The sequence below is a fragment of the Cyprinus carpio genome, chromosome A9 (genome assembly GCF_018340385.1).
Source record: "Cyprinus carpio isolate SPL01 chromosome A9, ASM1834038v1, whole genome shotgun sequence".
Lineage (NCBI taxonomy): Eukaryota > Metazoa > Chordata > Actinopteri > Cypriniformes > Cyprinidae > Cyprinus > Cyprinus carpio.
In genome coordinates, this window is record NC_056580.1 from 18,674,744 (window position 1) to 18,698,956 (window position 24,213).

At 35.5% G+C, this 24,213-nt stretch overlaps 3 protein-coding genes across 3 annotated transcripts; 1 reads left to right on the forward strand and 2 right to left on the reverse strand.

Annotated features, from left to right (window-relative positions):
- The first annotated feature begins 226 nt into the window (after nt 1-226).
- Nucleotides 227-3,493, forward strand: LOC109087121 (rab-like protein 3). Its single transcript, XM_042763905.1, has 8 exons — nt 227-328; nt 617-708; nt 799-928; nt 1,044-1,158; nt 1,262-1,412; nt 1,545-1,616; nt 2,756-2,794; nt 2,974-3,493. Exons 1-8 carry the CDS (start codon nt 283-285, stop codon nt 3,028-3,030), a joined length of 702 nt encoding a protein of 233 aa, XP_042619839.1. The 5' UTR covers nt 227-282; the 3' UTR covers nt 3,031-3,493.
- Nucleotides 3,494-10,400: 6,907 nt separating this feature from the next.
- Nucleotides 10,401-23,858, reverse strand: gzm3.3 (granzyme 3, tandem duplicate 3). Its single transcript, XM_042763906.1, is given in 6 exon segments — nt 10,401-10,604; nt 21,597-21,804; nt 21,806-21,855; nt 21,927-22,095; nt 22,254-22,401; nt 22,582-23,858. Coding segments are annotated over 6 exon segments (768 nt in total). The 5' UTR covers nt 22,625-23,858; the 3' UTR covers nt 10,401-10,454.
- On the reverse strand, nt 13,373-14,909 carry LOC122146141 (granzyme B-like). Its single transcript, XM_042763908.1, has 5 exons — nt 14,864-14,909; nt 14,520-14,667; nt 14,223-14,370; nt 13,866-14,123; nt 13,373-13,754 (listed from the first exon to the last, which is right to left on the reverse strand). The coding sequence occupies exons 1-5, from the start codon at nt 14,907-14,909 to the stop codon at nt 13,605-13,607; spliced, it is 750 nt and encodes a 249-aa protein (XP_042619842.1). The 3' UTR covers nt 13,373-13,604.
- Nucleotides 23,859-24,213: the final 355 nt, after the last annotated feature.

Sequence of the window (24,213 nt, forward strand, 5' to 3'; positions counted from 1 at the left end):
CTGATATTATATTATATTATATTATATTATATTATATTATATTATATTATATTATATTATTAGAACTGGTAAACCAAATAATGTTGATATTTAACACAGACGAGCGAATAAAAATTCAGCTGCATATCATACAAGGGCTACTATTAAATACAGATTTTATTTTATTTTTTTCAATTTATACTTTCCGTTTTATCGACATTGATTTCTTGCTATACCCACCTGCAACTTTTATTTTGTTTTTATACACGGACAGAGAGACAGTGCAGTTACTTCCGGAAAGAAATGGCATCTTTGGATAGGGTGAAAGTGTTGGTTTTGGGAGATTCCGGTAATACATTTTATCTAGATAATCTATCAGCATTGTTTGTCTGTAACCTCCTCACATATATTGTGAATGTAAATTTAAATTGTAAGCGTGTTGTCTAATATTGGACTCGAGCTAGAATATAGCCTGCCACATTTGCATGGATTTCTGCAATATTACTATTATGTTCAATATTATTTGAGAATATTAAACATGAGAAACCACACTTTCGACGTTGTTCTTTTTCTGTTAAAAATAAATACTTCATCAGTATTGCTGTTCTGATCAGCGTTACTTTATGTCTGTTTACAGGAGTAGGGAAGTCCTCTCTTGTACATTTACTCTGCCAGAATCAAGTTTTGGGGAATCCGTCATGGACTGTGGGCTGCTCAGTGGACGTCAGGGTACAGTGACAATTCGCAGTGATTATTATTAATTTTCTGTGTCAATATCATAAACCTATATAGCAATCCTTGTCTTGCTTTTTATCTCAGGTTCATGACTACAGAGAAGGCACTCCAGAAGAGAAGACATACTACATTGAACTCTGGGACGTTGGGGGATCTGTTGGCAGTGCCAGCAGTGTTAAAAGCACCAGAGCTGTGTTTTACAATTCTGTAAATGGTTATGTATCAGACACATCATTTAAAGTTGTTCTTACATGTATACAAAGTAATTCTGGAATATTTGTAATTTCTCTACTTTAACGCTAAATCACTTCTCATTTTTTCCCTTCTAGGCATTATTTTAGTTCATGATTTGACCAATAAGAAATCCTCTCAGAATCTGTACCCCTGGTCACTGGAGGCACTGAGCAAAGACTCATCTCCGACTGGCATCATTGTATCAAATGGGTGAGTCAAGGTTACCTTTATATATCGGAATACAGTGAGAGAATACGTCTATAAGGTCCTAGATATGTTAAAAGGAAATAATTCTGAGGTTTTGCACTTTCAGGGATTATGACAGAGAACAGTTTGCAGAGAACTCCGTTCCCCTTCTGATAATTGGCACCAAATTTGATCAGATCCCGGAAAACAAGCGGAATGATGTCCTGACTCGCACTGCCTTTATATCTGAAGACTTTAATGCGGAAGAGATCAATTTGGTGTGTGCTTTTCAGTACTGTTATAATGTCTCAACCCAAACAAATATCATTTTAAGCAAAAAACTTGTTTCCATTTGTTGTATTAAATCTCCTTTGGGAGATTTCTGAGCTTTTTCCTGCTTTTCTTCTCAGGATTGTACAAATCCACGGTATCTTGCTGCTGGATCATCAAATGCTGTTAAACTGAGCCGATTCTTTGACAAGGTAGAGACTTCAGTGAAACTAAAATGTGTATTTCCACTCTGATCCTAACGGTTCTCTGTCCTGGTGTAAATGTCTGATATACTGTGTCTCTGTGCAGTGTATTAGCATATATATACACTACCGTTCAAAAGTTTGGGATCAGTAAGACTTGTAATGTTTTTTAAAGAAGTCTCTTCTGCTCATCAAGGCTGCATTTATTTGATCAAAAATGCAAATTTTCTATTTAAATATCCTTTAAAATATAATTTATATCTTATGATGCAAAGCTAAATTTCCAGCATCATGACTCCAGTATAAAAGTGTCACATGATCCTTCAGAAATCATTCCAATATGCTGATTTATTATTAGAATTATCATTGTTGGCAACAGTTGTACTGCCAAATATTTTTTTGGAAACTGCAATATTTTTTCAGGATTCTTTGATGAATAAAAAGTTAAAAAGAACAGCATTTATTCAAAATAGAAATCTTTTCTAACAATATAAATCTTTTCTATCACTTCTTATCAATTTAACACATCCTTGCTGAATGAAAGTTTTAATTTCTTTTAAAAAAAGAAAGAATAAAAATTTACTGACCCCCAAACTTTTGAATGGTAGTGTATATTGTTAAAAAAAGATTTCTATTTTTAATAAATGCTGTTCTTTTTAACTTTTTATTCATCAAAGAATCCTGAAAAAAAAGTTTCACAGCTTCCAAAAAAATATTTGGCTGTTGCCAGCATTGATAATTCTAATAATAAATCAGCATATTAGAATGATTTCTGAAGGATCATGTGACACTTTTATACTGGAGTCATGATGCTGGAAATTCAGCTTTGCATCATAAGATATAAATTATATTTTAAAGGATATTTAAATAGAAACCATTATTTTATATTCTAATAACATTTTGCAAGATTGCAGTTATTTTTTTATTTTTTTGCATTTTTGATCAAATAAATGCAGCCTTGATGAGCAGAAGAGACTTCTTTAAAAAACATTACAAGTCTTACTGATCCCAAACTTTTGAACGGTAGTGTATGTATATATATATATATATATATATATATATATATATATATATATATATATATATATATTATATATATATATATATATATATAATATTTTGTGCAAATTGTTATTTTGTCTCTTTAGGTAATAGAGAAGAGATACTTCACAAGAGACCCTAGCCAGGTGAGAGTGTGTAATTTCTCTTTTTGTATGTGACCACATTTGTGTACAAGTTACAGTAATACAACTACTTATAAGATTCTAAATCAAACTGAATATGTAATTCATTTATAATTTAATATAGTGTAATGCATTATTTTTTATTTTTTGTTATTTAATAGTCTTATTTTTTTCCTCCTTAGATGCAGAGTTTCACCGACAGGAGGCGCTTTAATTTCAAAAGTCTGCACAATGATTGAGGTAACACATACTTTGGGTTGGTGGGTTTAGAATAAGCATATGAATAATCTTCTGTCATCATGTTCCTTTGCAGAGACCTATCAGTTGAAGGGTTGTTTTTGAATGTTTTTTTTTTACATTAACATCCAGCTTGCCATGACAGAAGGATTTATGTGAATTGATCATCACCTGTATTCTGAGATATTTGTAAGTAAAAGTTAATGTAAACAGTTTCTCTGTTTATAGTATCATTTCAGAAGATTTTTTAATTAAAATAACCAGTTCTGCTTAATCTTTAGGATTAGTTACCAGTCATCTGAAGGAAGAAATTAATATTATCACAGATTTACTTTTTTTTTTATCTTTGTAAATTATAAATTATTCACAATTCTTTGCTATATTAGCAAGTTAATAATAACATTATATTAATAGTTAATATTATGCATGTACAGAACTATTTACTTGAGACATCAACAATAAATAAAGATCCATATGAATAAACTGTTTGGCTCTTGTTTTTCTACTTCATTATACATATATTCGTAATTATAAATAAAAATTGTATAGTATTACTAGACAGACAAATATTTTCCATTTGTGATACTGTCAATCATATTTTTCTGAACTGAAGTACCGCTGCTACAAGATTCTGTATTCTGAGGTGAGCAGCAGTTTGCAAGTGACTTCCTGATACACCCTTGATACATTTCCACAGTTACATTATAGCTGGTATGTTTTTTTCATCCCTCAATAATGTAATAATGTCATTTCAGGAAATCTAAAACATTTTTAGTCAGAATATTTTTAAATAACACATGGTGATATATTTAATTTCATGTTATTATATTATCAACCTCAAAATGCTTTGGTGTGATTCAGACAGCTAGCATCTAAGAAAGCATGAGATGCATTTTACTTCCTATTAGCCCCAACTCTTATGATCTCTGACATTCATCTGCCAGATAAGAGCTCTGGTCTTTGCCCAAATATGATTTTAACTTTTGTATTTCAAATACTGAAAAGCTTGTGTATTTACAAGTGTAGTTGGTTGTCACTGAAAGGATCTACTTTTCACAGATGGTATATAATAGACATTAGTGCCTTAATAATATTCTCAAATTTGGCTCAAATACACCTTCTCTAGTTTTCATATCACTCACCACAGGCTTGCAAACAAACGGGGGGAATTTTCACAAAGGGGGACTTTTCACAACATCACTCAGGAAGCAAGAGGTTTTGGCAGGAACAGACTAATTAGACAAGTACCAAGCAATCACACACCAACCCACTGCACAGTTAAAATAACCATTATTTGAAACTTAATCTGTGCAATATAGTTGTTGTGTTCTGCCCATTTAAAAGAGCATTAAGCAATGAGTGTGAGAGTGTGAAGTATGCAAAACTGCAATCAGGCTACATGTTTTCGCTCTTGAATTGACTCTCTTTTCATTATTATATATTAAGATTGATCTGATTGGCCCTTTCAGCTATTATGGCACATATATGGAACCTATATATAAGAATAGATTATAATTTTTTAATAAAAATTTTATAAAATAAAACTTAAAAGTCTAAAAGAGAAAATTCATTCATTCATTTTAATTTTATCATCAAAAAGTTGATTTATTTCACTAATTCCATTCAAAAAGTGAAACTTGTATATTATATTTATTCACTACACACAGACTGATCTATTTCAAATGTTTATTTCTTTTAATTTTGATGTTTATAATTGACAACTAAGGAAAATCCCAAATTCAGTATCTCAGAAAATTAGAATATTTTGAAAAGGTTCAGTATTGAAGACACCTGGTGCCACACTCTAATCAGTTATTTAACTCAAAACACCTGCAAAGCCTTTAAATGGTCTCTCAGTCTACAGTCGTGACCAAAAGTTTTGAGAATTACATAAATATTGGAAATTGGAAAAGTAGCGGCTTAAGTTTTTATAATAGCAATTTGCATATACTCCAGAATGTTATGATGAGTGATCAGATGAATTGCATAGTCCTTCTTTGCCATGAAAATTAACTTAATCCCAAAAAAACCTTTCCACTGCATTTCATTGCTGTCATTAAAGGACCTGCTGAGATCATTTCAGTAATCATCTTGTTAACTCAGGTGAGAATGTTGACGAGCACAAGGCTGGAGATCATTATGTCAGGCTGATTGGGTTAGAATGGCAGACTTGACATGTTAAAAGGAGGGTGATGCTTGAAATCATTGCTCTTCCATTGTTAACCATGGTGACCTGCAAAGAAACGCGTGCAGCCATCATTGCGTTGCATAAAAATGGCTTCACAGGCAAGGATATTGTGGCTACTAAGATTGCACCTAAATCAACAATTTATAGGTTCATCAAGAACTTCAAGGAAAGTGGTTCAATTCTTGTAAAGAAGGCTTCAGGGCGTCCAAGAAAGTCCAGCAAGCACCAGGATCGTCTCCTAAAGAGGATTCAGCTGCGGGATCGGAGTGCCACCAGTGCAGAGCTTGCTCAGGGATGGTAGCAGGCAGGTGTGAGCGCATCTGCACACACAGTGAGGCGAATACTTTTGGAAGATGGCCTGGTGTCAAGAAAGGCAGCAAAGAAGCCACTTCTCTCAAAAAAAAAAAACATCAGGGACAGATTGATCTTCTGCAGAAAGTACAGTGAATGGACTGCTGAGGACTGGGGCAAAGTCATATTCTCCGATGAAGCCCCTTTCCGATTGTTTGGGGCATCTGGAAAAAGGCTTGTCCGGAGAAGAAAAGGTAAGCGCTACCATCAGTCCTGTGTCATGCCAACAGTAAAGCATCCTAACACCATTCATGTGTGGGGTTGCTTCTCATCCAAGGGAGTGGGCTCACTCACAATTCTGCCCAAAAACACAGCCATGAATAAAGAATGGTACCAAAAAACACCCTCCAACAGCAACTTCTTTCAACAACCCAACAACAGTTTGGTGAAGAACAATGCATTTTCCAGCACGATGGAGCACCGTGCCATAAGGCAAAAGTGATAACTAAGTGGCTCTGGGACCAGAATGTTGAAATTTTGGGTCCATGGCCTGGAAACTCCCCAGATCTTAATCCCACTGAGAACTTGTGGTCAATCCTCAAGAGGCGGGTGGACAAACAAAAACCCACTAATTCTGACAAACTCCAAGAAGTTATTATGAAAGAATGGGTTGCTCTCAGTCAGGATTTGGCCCAGAAGTTGATTGAGAGCATGCCCAGTCGAATTGCAGAGGTCCTGAAAAAGAAGGGCCAACACTGCAAATACTCTTTGCATAAATGTCATGTAATTGTCGATAAAAGCCTTTGAAACGTATGAAGTGCTTGTAATTATTATATTTCAGTACATCACAGAAACAACTGAAACAAAGATCTAAAAGCAGTTTAGCAGCAAACTTTTTGAAAACTAATATTTATGTAATTCTCAAAACTTTTGGCCACGACTGTAGTTCTGTAGGCTACACAATCATGGGGAAGACTGCTGAATTGACAGTTGTCCAAAAGACGACCATTGACACCTTGCACAAGGAGGGCAAGACACAAAAGGTCATTGCAAAAGAGGCTGACTGTTCACAGAGCTCTGTGTCCAAGCACATTAATAGAGGGGCGAAGCGAAGGAAAAGATGTGGTAGAAAAAAGTGTACAAGCAATAGGGATAACCGCACCCTGGAGAGGATTGTGAAACAATACCCATTCAAAAATGTGGGGGAGATTTACAAAAAGTGGACTGCAGCTGGAGTCAGTGCTTCAAGAACCACTACGCACAGACATATGCAAGACATGGGTTTCAGCTGTCGCATCCCTTGTGTCAAGCCACTCTTGAACAACAGACAGTGTCAGAAGCGTCTCGCTTCAAAAAGGACTGGACTGCTGCTGAGTAGTCCAAGGTCATGTGCTCTGATGAAAGTAAATTTTGCATTTCCTTTGGATATCAGGGTCCCAGAGTCTGGAGGAAGAGAGGAGAGGCGCACAATCCACATTTCTTGAGGTCCAGTGTAAAGTTTCCAAAGTCAGTGATGGTTTGGGGTGCCATGTCATCTGCCGGTGTTGGTCCACTGTGTTTTCTGAGGTCCAAGGTCAACACAGCCATATACCAGAAAGTTTTAGAGCACTTCATGCTTCCTGCTGCTGACCAACTTTATGGAGATGCAGATTTCATTTTCCAACAGGACTTGGCACCTGCACACAGTGCCAAAGCTTCCAGTACCTGGTTTAAGGACCATGGTATCCCTGTTCTTAACTGGTCAGCAAACTCGCCTGACCTTAACCCCATAGAAAATCTATGGGGTATTGTGAAGAGGAAGATGCGATATGCCAGACCCAAGAATGCAGAAGAGCTGAAGGCCACTATCAGAGCAACCTGGGCTCTCATAACACCTGAGCACTGCCACAGATTGATCGACTCCATGCCACGCCGCATTGCTGCAGTAATTCAGGCAAAAGGAGCCCCAACTAAGTATTGAGTGCTGTACATGCTCATTCTTTCATTTTTATACTTTTTAGTTGGCCAAGATTTCTAAAAATCCTTTCTTTGTATTGGTCTTATGTTATATTCTAATTTTCTGAGATACTGAATTTGGGATTTTCCTTAGTTGTCAATTATAATCATCAAAATTAAAAGAAATAAACATTTGAAATATATCAGTCTGTGTGTATGAATATAATATACAAGTTTCACTTTTTGAATGAAATTAATGAAATTATTCAAATTTTTGATGATATTCTAATTATATGACCAGCACATATTCTGAGGTGAGCAGCAGATACAGAGTGACTTCCTGCAGCTCTTGATGCACTTTCTCCTTGTTATTTAGAACCCAGTCAGTGACAGTCACATTAGCTAGAAATTTTTAATCTGTTTTAGGAAGGACAATATAGTTCATGTCATTTTATCAAATCTAAAAAAAAAATTGTCCAATTTTTTTATTAACAAATGGTGATATATTTCATTTCATGTTATTAAATTATCAACCACAAAATGCTTTGGAATTTATTCAGTCAACTATCAGATGAGAAACCATGAGATGCATTTTATTTCATGTGATCACCTACAGTATGAACTCTTATTATTTCTGATATTCATCTGCCAGATAAATAAATAGGTGTCAGAGACCTGGTCATTGACCGAATAGGATTTGAACATTTTTATTTTAAATATGGAAATTTAAATGAATAGAATCAGCTATACATTTACAAGTGTAACAGTTTGTTGTCAATTAATGGATCCACACTGAATAAGACAGACCAACTCTCAAAATGCATTTCCTTAGAGACAGTATAGAATATGACATATTGACATCTAACTAGAATGTTCTCAACTTTGGCTCAGATACACCTCTAGTTTACCTCTCACCTCATGTTTGCATGCAAAGAAAGGGGCTTCATAGGTGGAATTTTCACAAGGCCACTCAGAGAGCAAAGAGGTGTGAAGTCACATGAGCAACAAAAGGTTTCTGCAGAAACAGACTAATTTGATGAGTATCAATCACACATAAACCACAGTTAAAGTAACCATTATTTAAAGTAAAATGTGTGCAATTTATTTTGTTTTAGTTTGCCCATTGAAAAGCATAAAGTGTGAAGCATGTAAAACTGCAATCAGGCTACGTTTTCACTGTTGAATTGACTATTTTTGTCATTATTTTAGGTAACAAGATTGATCAGGTTGGCCTTGATGGCAAATATATGGATCCTACAGTGGTTACAGAAAAGAATTTCAACTGTGATTAGCTGTAGTCATTTTGATTAGCTCATGAAAAGAGCTTTCCTGGAGCATTTCAGTCATTGGTAGTGCAAATGAAGCAAACAATCAATTACAGGTGGCAAGGCAGTGTCAAAAGATCAGGAGATGGATACAAAATTTTTTCAAAGGCTTTATCAATGTCTAGAAGCACAGTCAAGTCTACTATTAAGAAGTGAAAGTTATTTGGTACAACACAGACCCTCCCTGGATCAGGACTCGCTCTAAACTTGATGAAAGAGCCAGGAGAAAACTGATCAGAGAGGTGGTCGCTGTGATTTTGCCAAGTAAGACATGTTCCTGGATCAATATCTTTTGATGATCCTGTACATTATTGTTCAAAAATATAGACTTAACCCGATCCCTACCCCTAAACCTAATCTTACCCATAATTAATTCCTAAAATCAGTGTGGAATGAAAGCTGATTAAAAAGGGTGTAGAAGCATCTAACCCTGATTTTAAGCCTAAAACAGATATTTCCTGAAAAGATATATCTCAATTCTGATTGGTTGATTGGAATGTTGTTCCAGGATCAACAAGGATGTTGATCTAGGAACATGTTGTACTTGGTGAAATCATGCTCATCTCAGAGAGGCTACCAAGAGGCCTATAGCAATTCTGATGCAGTTGCAGAAATTTATGACAAAGAGTGGTCATTGTGTGAATGTGACAACAATATCACATTCTCCACAATTTGAAGATCACTTGTATGGGATCGAGGGTTGCAAGAAAAAAAAGCCACACTTCAGGAAAAGCCACATGCAGTCACAACTGAGCTTTGCCAAAACGCACCTTATAGATTGTGAGGCAGATGAGACTAAAATTGAATTATTTGGCCTCAACACCAAAAGATATGTCTGGCGGAAATCCAATACAGCTCACCATCCAGATAACAGCATTCCTACAGTAAAACATGGAGGCAGTAATGTCCTGTTATGAGTGCCTGCATCAGGGACTGGAACACTTGTCAGGATAGAATCAGAGCATATTAAGGCAAAATACCATCAAATTCTTGAGGAAAATCTGCTGCCCTCTGCCAGAAAGTTGTCAACTGGAAGAAGATTTACCTTCCAACAAGACAATGACCCAAACTCACAGCAAAACTGAGCACACAGTGGTTTAAAGGAGAAAAAAGTGAATGTCCTTGCATGGCCTAATCAGAGCCCAGACTTAAACCCCATGAAAATCTGTGGAATGACTTGAAGACTGCAGTCCACAAACGGTCATCATCAAATTGAACTGAACTTGAGCAGTTCTGCAAAGAAGAGTGGGCAAATATTGCAAAGTCTAGATGTACAAAGTTAGTAGAAACATATCTGAACACACTAAAGGCTGTAATTAAAGCAAAAGGTGGCTCAACAAAATACTTTTTCCAACTCTGTGATTCTGTTTTTGTTGTTGTTGTTGTTGTTGTTTTCTGACATGTTGTTGTTGTTGTTATATCTTTCACTTGGATTTTATAAGTTTCACTGAGTAAATACAGCCTGACAAAACAAAATGTCCGTCTTTATTTAAGGATGCAAAGCAACAAAATGTGATAATTTTAAAGGGGGGTGATTCTTTTCTATACCCACTGTACATGCATTAGCAGACTTAAATGCAGATTAACAAGTGGTTAAAAAAAAGCTCACAAAAAAAGTCACAACAAAAACACCTTTAATGTAAGAACCCAAATTACTTGTTTTATTTGTTTGTTTGTTTGTTTAATTTTAACCAATGTTCTTTTTAATCCAGGGGAGGAAGTAGGAGGTTTTTACATAAACTTGAGGATATGATTTATTTGTACAGTTACCAGTAAAGGTATATGAAGCAATTCCTTGTGGTTTAGTATTGCAGATAAGAGGACTCCCCGAATCCCCCTGTGAATAAGATGGATAGAGAAATACATTAATATAATATAATATAATATAGTATTACAAATGAGAGTATTATAGATTTGTATTGTATTGTATTGGATAGAATACAAAAAGCATGTTTCCCATCTGAAATACTACAGATCATTCTCTCTGAGTTGAAGTACTGCTGCCACTTGTTTTTACATTCAGTGCTGAACTGCAGTTTGAGACTGACTTCGCGCATCACATCTGATGCCTGGTTTCCTTCTGGGGTTTTCGCCCCCCAACCCGCAATAGAGCAGTGAACATTAGCTGGTGTTTTTCCATTCTTCTTAGGAAAAGGCATAACTTTCACAAATTTGCTCAGCTTGGCTTTGTTCTTAAGCTGCAAATAGCATAATAATTTAAAGAGTGCAAACAAAGTGCATAATGAAGAGTTGCAGTAGGTGAAGGTGAAAATACCTTTAGTAACATGATATCATAACTGTAGTCCACCGCCTTGTTCCTTTCAAACATAGGATGTCGGATGTATTTCCTCACTGGGATTCTCTGCTGGCTCTGCTCCTTCTTTGTGATGTCGTGAGCTCCCAGAACAACCTCAAAGTGATCTCGACTAGAGAAGACACTACGGCTGTGGAAAAAATTAAAAAACTGTAATGAATGTAGTTTGGTCTTCAATTAATTGAATAACTAAAACACAAATTTACAGATAAACCAAAAGTATTGAGGCTACAACAGTCTTTTTAAGTAATCCCTCACATGCAGCCTGGGACATACTCACTTCAAACAGTGGGCCGCTGTCAGGACATAATCCTCTCTGATCAGCATCCCTCCACATGTGTGATGTTTGTTGATCTGAATAGATGCCATGTATGGCCTGGAATGAGGTTTAGCCTCTTTTCCTCCAATAATATCACTTTCCATCCCACCTGTGACAAAAACATCAGAAACTCACACCATTACAAGACTATTTAAACTATACTTATAGCTTTAAATATTAGTTTTCCAACATTTTTACTTTTGAAAAGACAAATACAAATACAATACAAATTCTGGCACAATAAAAAATTCTGGAAAAAAGAATGAATGATATCTTACCAGCCAAAGAGATAACAAGGAGAAGAAAAGAAAAATGAACCATGGTGCAACAGTCTGCGTTTAAGCACTAAGTGCTGTCAAAATACTCAAACCCACTCTCTACCCTCGCTAGTAGTAACCCCTCCCCTTCTTACCTCAAACCACAAATGTGTGTACAAAATAACAAATAGCCATCATTCAGGAGGCAGTGGTAGACTGACTACAAATGAGTGTTACAGGAAAAGAGTAAGTTATTAAGTAAAGTGTAAGTTGTGGGCTGTAGTTGTACCCAAAGAAACAAACAGTCTTTTTAGAGGAGATGTTTGTAACATACAAGAAGTGAGTGATTTCTAAACCCTAAATTGAAGATCATTACATTTGTACTTTGCATTACATTTGTATGGACATATTAATCTTTGCAGTTACCTAGCTGGAACTTTTCTGTCATTTCATAACATTTTAATGGTATGATAATCTATACCTTTCAACATCAAGAATCAACAATGTTGTGTAACTTCCTGTGGACCAAAGTTCTACAGATGTGTTTATTTTTGACTTGGGACTGTATGGTTTTGCTTGAAAAAAATCATATTATTATTTGCATTTTAATTTGTTTGTATTTTTAACATCTTTCATTTTATGAGATGTAAATGCGCTTTTTAAAACTCATACACTGTAAAAAATGGAACAAGCTATTTACTTAAAACAAATATTTGCTATTTGCTTACTTTTAATATTTTTAAGTAATTTTTTGGGCTTGATTTTTTAATGGAATCTACCTGAATAAATCATGTGAAATCTCCTAAATTAATTAATCTATGACACAATGCATTTAATATAATTACTGAAATGTGCTCATTTAATTTAATTTGATTCTCAAAATTCTGTGATTTTAAATGAGATCTGTTTGTATTTGACTTTGAGTTATTTTATACATTTATTAACAGCTCAAGTAGGAAAATACTTGAGAAATACTGGAAAGTACTGCACTCGCACAAGCAAAGCTACTGCTCATTGAACGAGACTTAATGTCTTAGAGGAGAAGTATCCATAACCATAAGCTCTACTCTTCTGCACAATGATAATGATTGCACTGTGCAATGGAAACTTCAATGTAACAGAAACTCTTTCAAATGTCAAATATAGCTGAACATTAATCATTAATAGATGTTTCCCTTCACTCAAAAACATAAAATAGCATTTCATTTTAAAATTTACTCTCCATATCCAGCCATATGCAAAGCATGCTGGGAACTAACAATCACTTCTAAAATAAAACTGCTCTTAAAATAAATAGGTAGCCTTCCTTAATTTTTTTTTTTTTAATAGTTTAATCAGTTCCTCAATTCAAGCCCTAAAACTGCTTAAGTTTCCTTTAAAAAAAAAAATAAGGAAAACACATCTCTCGGTTTTATTAGTAAAAAGTCCTCAATATTTTCTATACAACACTGAATCACAATTTCTTTAATGAAATCTACACATTATTTTTTAATTATCACCTTAATTTTTTTAATGAACATTACAAGACATTACAAGTAGGTTATGCCATAGAGCAGTGGTTCTCAACCACATTCCTGGAGGACCACCAACACTGCACATTTTGCATGTCTCCTTTGTCTGACACACCCATTACAAGTCTGTGAGTTTCTACTAATGAGAAGGTGACCTGAATCAGGTGTGTTTGATTAAGGAGACATGCAAAATGTGCAGTGTTGGTGGTCCTCCAGGAATGTGGTTGAGAACCACTGCCATAGAGGACCTTAGTGGGCCCACCTGAAGACAGCCCTGGAAGCAATACAGATAAAAAGGTCAAATAAATTATTCTAAACCATTTGTTTGACATTCCATGTGAAAATAGCATCAGGGACAAGCCAAGAATTAGTAAAATATCTTTTTAGACTTAAACACATGATAGATCATTTGTGTGCATAAATGATGCTGTTTCAATCACTTAATGTTTTTTTTAATCCACGGGAGGAAGGCAGATATTTTCATATAGACTTCAGGGTATTTCTTGTATGTACAGTCATTAGGATATGTGTATGCAGCCATTCCTTTAAGTTCAGAGTCACAAAACAGAGGACTGCCAGAATCACCCTAAAGAAACAAATGAAAGACTTAAAACGTAGTCTGCCACAATGCGAAATCATTTGAAATATAAGATGACATCAATATTTTGTTAATTATCAAAAGAGATAGTTGCAGTACCTGACAGAATGCCCTTTTCCCGTCCGAGACACTACAGATCATTTTCTCAGAGTTGAAATGGTGTTTCCACTTGTTTTTGCATTCAAAGCTGAACTGCAGTTTGAGGCTGACTTCCCACAGAACATCTGAGGCTCTTCCTCCGGGTTTTTTCTTGCCCCAGCCAGCAATGGAGCATTCCACATGGGCAGGAATATCCTCTTTGTTTTTAGGTAGCTCAATAACATCCACAAACTCATTTCGCACAGCTTTGGTCTTCATCTGTAACATATCAGTCAGTGAATACCTCTGAGTTTTACAAAAAAATAATAATAATTTACGATCCACCCAAAAAAAGGACCATTTGAGCACCAATAATACCTTTAGTAACATGATATCATAGGTCAAGCCTTCATTCTCATACTTAGGATGTTTGATGTACTTGTCTACTTGGATAATCTGCTGGCTGTCCTCGTTCTGGCTAATATTGTGAGCTCCCAGAACAACTTCTAAGAAGCTGGTGGTCTTGCTGTGAAAATATATATTGTTGAGGTTATTTTAAGAGTTGATAACTGCAGAGCATCATGTTAATACACTGTTTTAAAAAAAATCCAGAAAAAGACTACAATACCTCATCATTTACAAATATGTTTCCAATACTTATTTGTATATACTCACTCCAAACAGTGAGCCGATGTCAGCACATAATCATCACTAATCAGCATCCCTCCACACTTATGTTGTCTTCTATACTGTAGAGATGCCATGTATGGTCTGGAATGAGGTTTAACCTCTTTGCCTCCTACAATACCACTCTCTAACCCTCCTGTGATCATGATACAAGAGGTTTTTATTTTTATTTATTTTTATAAATAAAACACTGAAACTGCTTGCAAACCATTGATTAAAAAAAAACATATGTGGATACATATAGAAATATGTCTAATATATTAAAAGCATTCAATTAAAACATTCCCTCCCAAAAGAATCAGCCTTATTGATGGAGGACGTGAATGTCTTACCGGACAGAGAGAAGACGGACAGCAGGAGGCAGATGGTGAGCAGCATGATGTATGACTATGCTGTTGCAGGAATGGAACATGAGCAGAATCTTATATGTGACAGAGTATGTAGGTCAGAGACTCTTCTCACCTATATACTCGCACATATGAAAGCACACAATGGAAATTTGTAGGGGAAAAAACGCACTTGCATGTATTGATAATAGTGAGTTCTCAGAATTTTTTTTTTTAAAGTACAGTGAACATCTTAAAACTAAAAATTTCCAGTCATCATTTACTCTGTCATATCATCCCAAACCTGCATTATGTGCCTTCTGCTGCAGAACACAAAAGGAGATATTTTGAGGAATGTTGGAAACCAAACATTTTAGTGACCATTGACTTCCATTATATGGACCAAAAAACTGTCTTTTTCAAAATATCGCATTTATGCTTGACAGAAGAAAGTCATGTTAGTTTGAAACAACATGAGGGTGAGTAAATAATGACGGAATTGTAATTTTATTTGGTTGGACTATCTCTTTAAGAGCCATCCCAGACAGCAACCAGCATCGGCCCGAATCTGGCCCACATCTGGCCCACATGGATTTCACACGGGCCAGTTGTGGGCCGGATCTGGGCCAACGCTATGTTGCTGTCTGGGATGTGAGCAATATAACCTCCACATTAATGCACTAGAGATAGATTAGAGAAGAAGATTCTAATTATCACTGTTGGTAGTATAAAACCTCCCACCTGACTTGTTGCTTGTTGTGTGTCAGTTTGTGAGTCAGTTTACCCATAAAGTCTAATTCTGAAGTATCATTTGAGTCTGTTCTTTAGTTTCCACCGTTTATTTAATGCACTGTATGACAAGTGGTTCCTACAGGTTTTTGTTTCAGTTGCAATAAGAATTATGGAGTTATTATAGAATCCCCCCTCCCACTCTAAAAGAACAACATAACATATAATTACTGCAAAACAGTGTTGAAATTTATTGCATTTTTCATTAATACACATGGATTTTTTAAATAAAAAGTTAACCTTACCTCATTATACTGAGTCAGATTGAATTGACAGAATTACAAAAGCAGGTTACACTTTTTATAAAAATTAATAAATAAACCACTGCATTTATGGCTGTTTATGGCAGAGATCATCATGGGCCAACGACCCTGAAGCCTCCAGTTGATCTTGTGCTATATGGCCCCAGAACCTTATTCTAGGCACTCTGTTCTAAGAAGCAGTTTGGCTTTATCAGCTTTCCTTCTTCTTGGTCTTTATAAAGGGCTGGTGCAGTAAGTTACATTTTTTGAGTAAAAGGTAATGAAAACGGTTTCCCTGTTTATAGTATCATTTCAGAAGATTATTTTTGTTTTTTTTTATTTTAATTTTTTTTTTGAATTTTCAGTTTTTAATTTCTGTTTAATCTTTAGGATTAGTTACCAGTTATCTGAAGGAAGAAATAAATTTTTATCACAGATTTACCTTTTTTCCCCCTTTTTGATCTGAGTAAATTATAAATGATTCACAATTATATGCTATATTAGCAAGCTGTTAATATTGTGCATATACAGAACTATTTACTTGAGACATTTTTCTACTTCATTATACATATATTCCTAATTACAAATCAAATTGTATAGTATTACTGGACAGACAAATATTGTCCATTTGTGATACTGTCAATAATATATTTCTGAACTGAAGTACCGCTGCTACAAGATTCTGTATTCTGAGGTGAGCAGCAGTTTGCAAGTTTGCAACTTCCTGCGGCACCCTTGATACATTTCCACAGTTACATTATAGCTGGGGTTTTTTTTTTCATTCCTCAATAATGTAATAATGTAATTTCAGGAAATCTAAAACATATTTAGTCAGATTTTTTGAAATAGTGATTTATTTATTTTCATGTTATTAAATTATCGACCTCAAAATGCTTTGGTGTGATTCAGACAGCTAGCATCTAAGAAAGCATGAGATGCATTTTACTTCCTATTAGCCCCAACTCTTATGATCTCTGACATTCATCTGCCAGATAAGAGCTCTGGTCATTGCCCAAATAGGATTTGAACTTGTGTATTTCAAATACTGAAAAGCGTGTGTACAACTGATAGCAGCTCTCAGTGATATGTGTCGGGTCCCCGCTATAATAGCAGCAACATTCACAAATGTTTACAGAACAAGCGGGAACCCAGCGTGCCTGTAGCTTTCTATATTTCAGTTTTATCACGTGATAGAAAGTCTAAGGTCTTTTCAAGCTCAAGGGCAAACTCATCGAATCTGCGACCTATAATGCATCAAACTAAGATTGATATAAAGACACAAAGTACTGCCATCAAGTTGGCATTTTTAAACATTCGCTCACTAAAAAATAAATCATTTCTAATCAATTACTTTATAACCACAAACAATCTGGATTTTATGTTTCTAAATGAAACATGGCTAGAAGACAGCTGCAGTGCAACAGTCCTCAATGAAGCAGCCCCTCCTAACTTTACTTTCATGAGTGTCTGCAGGACTGTTAGGAGAGGTGGAGGTGTAGCTGCTCTATTTAAAGATGTCTATCAATGCAAGCAAATGTCATTTGGTCAGTACTTGTCTTTTGAATATCTAGGGATTGTGCTGAAAGGTGCTCCACGCATTCTGTTTATCATTATTTACAGGCCTCCAAAATACTCTCCAGCCTTTGTTGAAGAGGTCACAGAAATGCTATCAATGATTTCCTCAGAGTTTGACTGTTTTGCTATTGCAGGGGATTTTAATATTCATATAGATAATGCAGAAAACAAAATTACAAAAGAAATGATAACGGTTCTAAACACTTTTGACCTGATTCAGCATGTGCATGGACCCACACACAAAGGTGGACACACTCTAGATTTAATCATCAGTAGGGGTCTAAACATTTCATCCATTGTTATTAAGGACGTAGCACTATCTGATCACTTCTGTATTTTCTTTGATATATTGATCTCTGCTACCAATGAATCTAGATCTGTCTCTGTCAGAAGGAGATGCATTAACGATAACACTAGTGTGCGGTTTATGGAGGCTATATCTCTAACACCAAGCATTTCTGCAGACTCTGTTGATATTCTCCTTGATTCCTTTAACTCAAAAGTTAAGAATGTTATTGATGATATTGCTCCAATAATAGTCATTAAGAAAACAAACAGAATGAAATCAGTTTGGAGAAGATCAACAGCAGTTCAGACTATGAAAAGACAATGCAGAAAAGCCGAGCGGATGTGGCGGAAGACGAAACTTGAAATTCACTATAGCATTTATAAAGACAGCCTTCATGCTTTTAATGTGAAACTATCCACAGCTAGACAGAATTTCTTCTCAAACCTTATAAACAGTAACCTAAACAACACTTGTTCTCTTTTTGCCACTGTTGAGAGACTGTCAAACCCCCCAAGTCAGATTCCCAGTGAAATGCTCTCAGTTACCAAATGCAATGAGTTTGCTTCCTTCTTTTCTGAGAAGATCATTAATATCAGGAAGGCAATTAGCACATCCTCAAGTAATGCAGAGGTCAGACAGATCTGGACGCAATATCAAAAAGATACTATGTCTATTTTTGAAGCAATTGATAGCAAAATTTTGGAAGAAATAGTGCAGCACCTAAAATCGTCAACCTGCGATCTTGACACACTTCCCACATCTTTTTTCAAAAGTGTGCTTAACTGTTTAGAAGCAGATCTCTTAGAAGGTGGTGAACGCCTCACTTCTTTCTGGGACATTTCCAAACTCCCTGAAAACTGCAGTTGTAAAGCCCCTCCTGAAAAAGAGCAATCTTGATAACACCATTCTGAGCAATTATAGACCAATATCTAATCTTCCTTTTATAGGCAAAATTATAGAAAAGGTAGTTTTTAATCAGCTGAACAAATACTTAAACTCAAGTGGATACCTGGACAATTTTCAATCTGGTTTTCGACTGCATCACAGCACAGAGACAGCGCTCATTAAGATAATAAATGATATTCGCTTAAATTCTGACTCTGGCAAAATATCAGTGCTGGTATTGCTAGATCTCAGTGCTGCGTTTGACACTGTCGATCATAACATACTACTAGAGAGACTGGAAAACTGGGTCGGGCGGGCTTTCTGGGATGGTACTCAAATGGTTCAGGTCATACTTAGAAGGGAGAGGTTATTATGTGAGTCTAGGAGAGCATAAGTCTAAGTGGACGTCCATGACATGCGGAGTCCCACAAGGCTCAATTCTGGCACCGCTCTTGTTTAGCCTGTATATGCTCCCACTAAGTCAGATAATGAGAAAGAACCAAATTGCCTATCACAGCTATGCTGATGATACCCAGATTTACCTAGCCTTATCGCCAAATGACTACAGCCCCATTGACTCCCTCTGCCAATGTATTGATGAAATTAATAGTTGGATGTGCCAGAAACTTTCTTCAGTTAAACAAGGAAAAAACTGAAGTTATTGCATTTGGAAACAAAGATGAAGTTTTCAAGGGTGAATGCATACCTTGACTCAAGGGGACAAACAACTAAAAATCAAGTCAGGAATCTTGGTGTGATTCTGGAGACAGACCTTAGTTTCAGTAGTCATGTCAAAGCAGTAACTAAATCAGCATACTATCATCTAAAAAACATTGCAAGAATTAGATGTTTTGTTTCCAGTCAAGACTTAGAGAAACTTGTTCATGCCTTTATCACCAGCAGGGTGGACTATTGTAATGGTCTCCTCACCGGCCTTCCCAAAAAGACCATTAGACAGCTGCAGCTCATCCAGAACGCTGCTGCCAGGATTCTGACTAGAACCACCAGAAAATCTGAGCATATCACACCAGTCCTCAGGTCCTTACACTGGCTTCCAGTTACATTTAGGATTGATTTTAAAGTAATTCTTGGCATTTATAAATCACTCAATGGCCTAGGACCAAAATATATTGCAGATATGTTCACTGAATATAAACCTAACAGACCACTCAGATCATTAGGATCGAGTCAGTTAGAAATACCAAGGGTTCACACAAAACAAGGGGAGTCCGCCTTTAGTTACTATGCCGCCCGCAGTTGGAATCAGCTTCCAGAAGAGATCAGATGTGCTAAAACATTAGTCACATTTAAATCTAGACTCAAAACTCATCTGGTTTAGCTGTGCATTTGTTGAATGAGCAATGTGCGATGTCCGAATTGATTGCACTGTATTTTACATATTCACTATATTCTATGTAAAATCATTTTCTATTTTTAACTGTTTTAAATTCATTTTAAATACGTCAATTTTTAAATCATTTCCAATGTTTTAAAATTGCTTGTTTTATGTTTTTAAAATTGCTTGTTTTATTTTTTGTTATTATTTTTCTTCATGATTATTTTACCTTCTTTTATGTAAAGCACTTTGAATTACCATTGTGTACGAAATGTGCTATATAAATAAACTTGCCTTGCCTTGCCTTGCCTTAAGTGTGGTTGTCGATGAAAGGACATTTGATAAGACAAACAGTATAATAGACATATTGACACTTTAAATATATTTTCAAGAATATACCTCTAGTTTTCATGCTCTCAACACAGGTCTTTTCCCACAGCATTACTCAGAGAGCAAGAGGTTTGTGCAGGAACAGAATTTTAAGCCCAATTTATACTTCTGCGTTGAACCAATGTGCACCTCTCCAAAAATCCAACAGCTCATCAATTCTACCAGGACCGCAAACGCTGTGATTGATCTGCTAGAACCCCTCCCTCCGTATGTACTTCAGTTTTGTGTGTGTGTTTACGTGCACTTTAATATATTTTAATGTTACACCTTCTTATTTAAATAAAACAAAGCAAAGAACAAGTGTCTTATCCTTATACTACATAGCATCATACATTACTAGTTGTTCACGACAAGCAGTGTTGATCTGCCGTGGTAGGCCTACAAGTCCAAGGTATCAAGCAATCACACACCAACCCCTGCAGTTAAAATAACCATTATTTGAAACAAAATCTGTGTAATATATTTGTTCTGTTCTGCCCATTTAAAAGACCATTCGCTGTTGAATTGACTCTCTTTTCCTTAACATATATTAAGATTGATCTGATTTGCCCTCGCAGCTATTATGCCACATATATGTATAACAACACATTATATTCTTAGCAATTATTATTAATAAATTACTGTTTCATTTTGTAAACTACATGCGGTCTTCTAATGGTTTAATGAATATTGCAGTGACTTTTATTTCTAGGGGTTTCATGGTCATTGAATTAATACTTAACAGAAATCAATACTTATCACCTGTTTATTAGTAATCTCAAATTGGCTAAAAATGAATGCACAGAGGTTTTGACAGTTGCAGCAGAAAAAAAACTAGAAAAAAACTCTAAAAGAGTCTAAAAGAGAAAAAGCATGTTTAATGTAAAAGCCCAATTTAAAATTAATTAATTAATTATTGAATTAATTTCATTCAATTCATTCATTCATTTTCTTTTTAATCCAGGGGAGGAAGTAGGAGATTTTAACATAAACTTGAGGATACATTGTATTTGTACAGTCACCAGTAAAATATGAAGCAATTCCTTGTGGTTTAGTATTGCAGATAAGAGGACTCCCTGAATCCCCCTGTGAATAAGATGGATAGAGAAATACATTAATATAATATAATATAATATAATATAATATAATATAATATAATATAATATAATATAATATAATATAATATAATATAATATAATATAATATAATATAATAGAATAGAATAGAATAGAATAGAATAGAATAGAATAATACCAAACAAAAAGCATGTTTCCCATCTGATTCACTACAGATCATTCTCTCAGGGTTGAAGTAATGCTGCCACATTTTTTCACATTTTGAGTTTTCCTGCAGTTTGAGACTGACTTCGCACATCACATCTGATGCCTGGTTTCCTTTTGGGGTTTTCGCCCCCCAACCCGCAATAGAGCAGTGAACATTAGCTGGTGTTTTTCCATTCTTCAGGAAGAGGCATAACTTTCACAGATTTGCTCAGCTTGGCTTTGTTCTTAAGCTGCAAATAGCATAATAATTTAAAGAGTGCAAACAAAGTGCATAATGAAGAGTTGCAGTAGGTGAAAATACCTTTAGTAACATGATATCATAACTGTAGTCCACCGCCTTGTTCCTTTCAAACATAGGATGTCGGATGTATTTCCTCACTGGGATTCTCTGCTGGCTCTGCTCCTTCTTAGTGATATTGTTAGCTCCCAGAACAACCTCAAAGTGATCTCGACTAGAGAAGACACTACGACTGTGGAAAAAATTTAAAACTGTAATAAATGTAGTTTGGTCTCCAATTAATTGAATAACTAAAACACAAATTTACAGATGAACCAAAAGTATTGAGACTACAACAGTCTTTTTGAAAAGCATCATAAGTAATCCTTCACATGCATGGGACATACTCACTTCAAACAGTGGGCCGCTGTCAGGACATAATCCTCTCTGATCAGCATCCCTCCACATGTGTGATGTTTGTTGATCTGAATAGATGCCATGTATGGCCTGGAATGAGGTTTAGCCTCTTTTCCTCCAATAATATCACTTGCCATCCCACCTGTGACAAAAACATGAGAAACCCACAACATTACAAGACTATTTAAACTATACTTATAGCTTTAAATATTTATTAGTTTTCCAAAATTTTTACTTTTGAAAAAAAAAAATACAAATACAAATACAATACAAATTCTGGCACAATATAAATTCTGGAAAAAAAGAATGAATGATATCTTACCAGCCAAAGAGATAACAAGGAGAAGAAAAGAATAATGAACCATGGTGCAACAGTCTGCGTTTAAGCATTAAGTGTTGTCAAAATACTCAAACCCACTCTCTACCCTCGCTAGTAGTAACCCCTCCCCTTCTTACCTCAAACCACAAATGTGTGTACAAAATAACAAATAGCCATCATTCAGGAGGATGTGGTAGACTGACTAATAAATGAGAGTTACAGGAAAAGAGTTATTAAGTAAAGTGTAAGTTGTGGGCTGTAGTTGTACCCAAAGAAACAAACGGTCTTTTTAGAGGAGATGTTTGTAACATACAAGAAGTGAGTGAATTCTAAACCCTAAATTGAAGATCATTACATTTGTACTTTGCATTACTTTTGTGTGGACATATTAATCTTCGCAGTTACCTAGCTGGAAGTACAACTTTTCTGTCATTGCATAACATTTTAGATGTAATGGTATGATAATCTATACCTTTCAACATCAAGAATCAACAATGTTCTGTAACTTCCTATGGACCAAAGTTCTACAGATGCTTTTATTTTTGACTTAGGACTGTACAAGTTTTGCTTGAAAAATCTGATAATTATTTGCACTTTAATTTGCTTGACTTTTTAATAACTTTTATTTTGTGAGATGTAAATTTGCTTTTTAAAATTCATATGCAAATTAAGAAGGCTAGTCCAATAAGTAGGTTATATCATAGAGGACCTTAGTGGGCCCACCTGAAGACAGCCATGGAAGCAATACAGAGAAAAAGGTCAAATAAATTATTCTTAACCATTTGTATGACATTCCATATGAAAATAGCATCAGGGACTAGCTAAGAATTGGTAAAAGATCTTTTTAGGCTTAAACACGATAGATAATTTACGTGCATAAATGATGCTATTTCAATGTTTTTTTAATCCACGGGAGGAAGGCAGATATTTTCATATAGACTTCAGGGTATTTTTTGTATATACAATTATGAGGATATGTGTATGCAGCCATTCTTTTCAATCACTTAGGCCCGGTTTCACTAGTCTCGCGTGTTCAGACCTTCAGACTGACGGCTGAAGGTCTGGAATCCATGGCAGCATTCTTTGGCCAAGGCCCACCCATGAGGCCGTTTGACCGACATGTCAAACAACCAATCATAGTTTGTTTCGTTCAGCGGCACGTTTCAGGGCGTGGAAATGTCGCCACAATAACAGACCGGTGTGTAAAACTCTCTGACGTATTTTAAAGGGGTCATATGATGCGATTTCTATTTTTTCTTTTCTTTAGTGTGTTATGTAGCTATTTGTGCATGTATAAGATTTGCAGAGTTACAAAGCTCAAAGTCTCCCACAAATGGATTTATTCTATCTAAAAGAGAAGGCTGATCCAGACCCAGCTAAAACGCCTCGTTCAAACACGCCCCCACATCTCTATGTCACGATGTGGAAATATTTGCGTAATGCCACCCAAATGTTCATGCAAAGAAAGAAGGCGTGGTCTAAGGAACCGCAGTAGTGTTGATGCAGCCATAGTCCAAATGAGTCATTCACTGTAATTTTTAAAAAGTGATTTCTGTTAAATAAAATATCTCCTTTTGAAGTGGACTTTGAGTTTGTACCTTTGCAAATCTTTTTTATGCTCAAACAGCAACATTT

Excerpts from the sequence above, each read along its gene's own strand:
- LOC122146141 (XM_042763908.1), bottom strand. The coding sequence starts at position 14,909 with ATGCTGCTCACCATCTGCCTCCTGCTGTCCGTCTTCTCTCTGTCCG. Across the intron at positions 14,668-14,863 it reads GTCCGTCTTCTCTCTGTCCG|GAGGGTTAGAGAGTGGTATT; the intron begins GTAAGACATTCA and ends TCATGATCACAG. Across the intron at positions 13,755-13,865 it reads GGAAAAGGGCATTCTGTCAG|GGTGATTCTGGCAGTCCTCT; the intron begins GTACTGCAACTA and ends TTGTTTCTTTAG.
- LOC109087121 (XM_042763905.1), top strand. The coding sequence starts at position 283 with ATGGCATCTTTGGATAGGGTGAAAGTGTTGGTTTTGGGAGATTCCG. Across the intron at positions 709-798 it reads GCTGCTCAGTGGACGTCAGG|GTTCATGACTACAGAGAAGG; the intron begins GTACAGTGACAA and ends TTTTTATCTCAG. Across the intron at positions 929-1,043 it reads GTTTTACAATTCTGTAAATG|GCATTATTTTAGTTCATGAT; the intron begins GTTATGTATCAG and ends TTTCCCTTCTAG.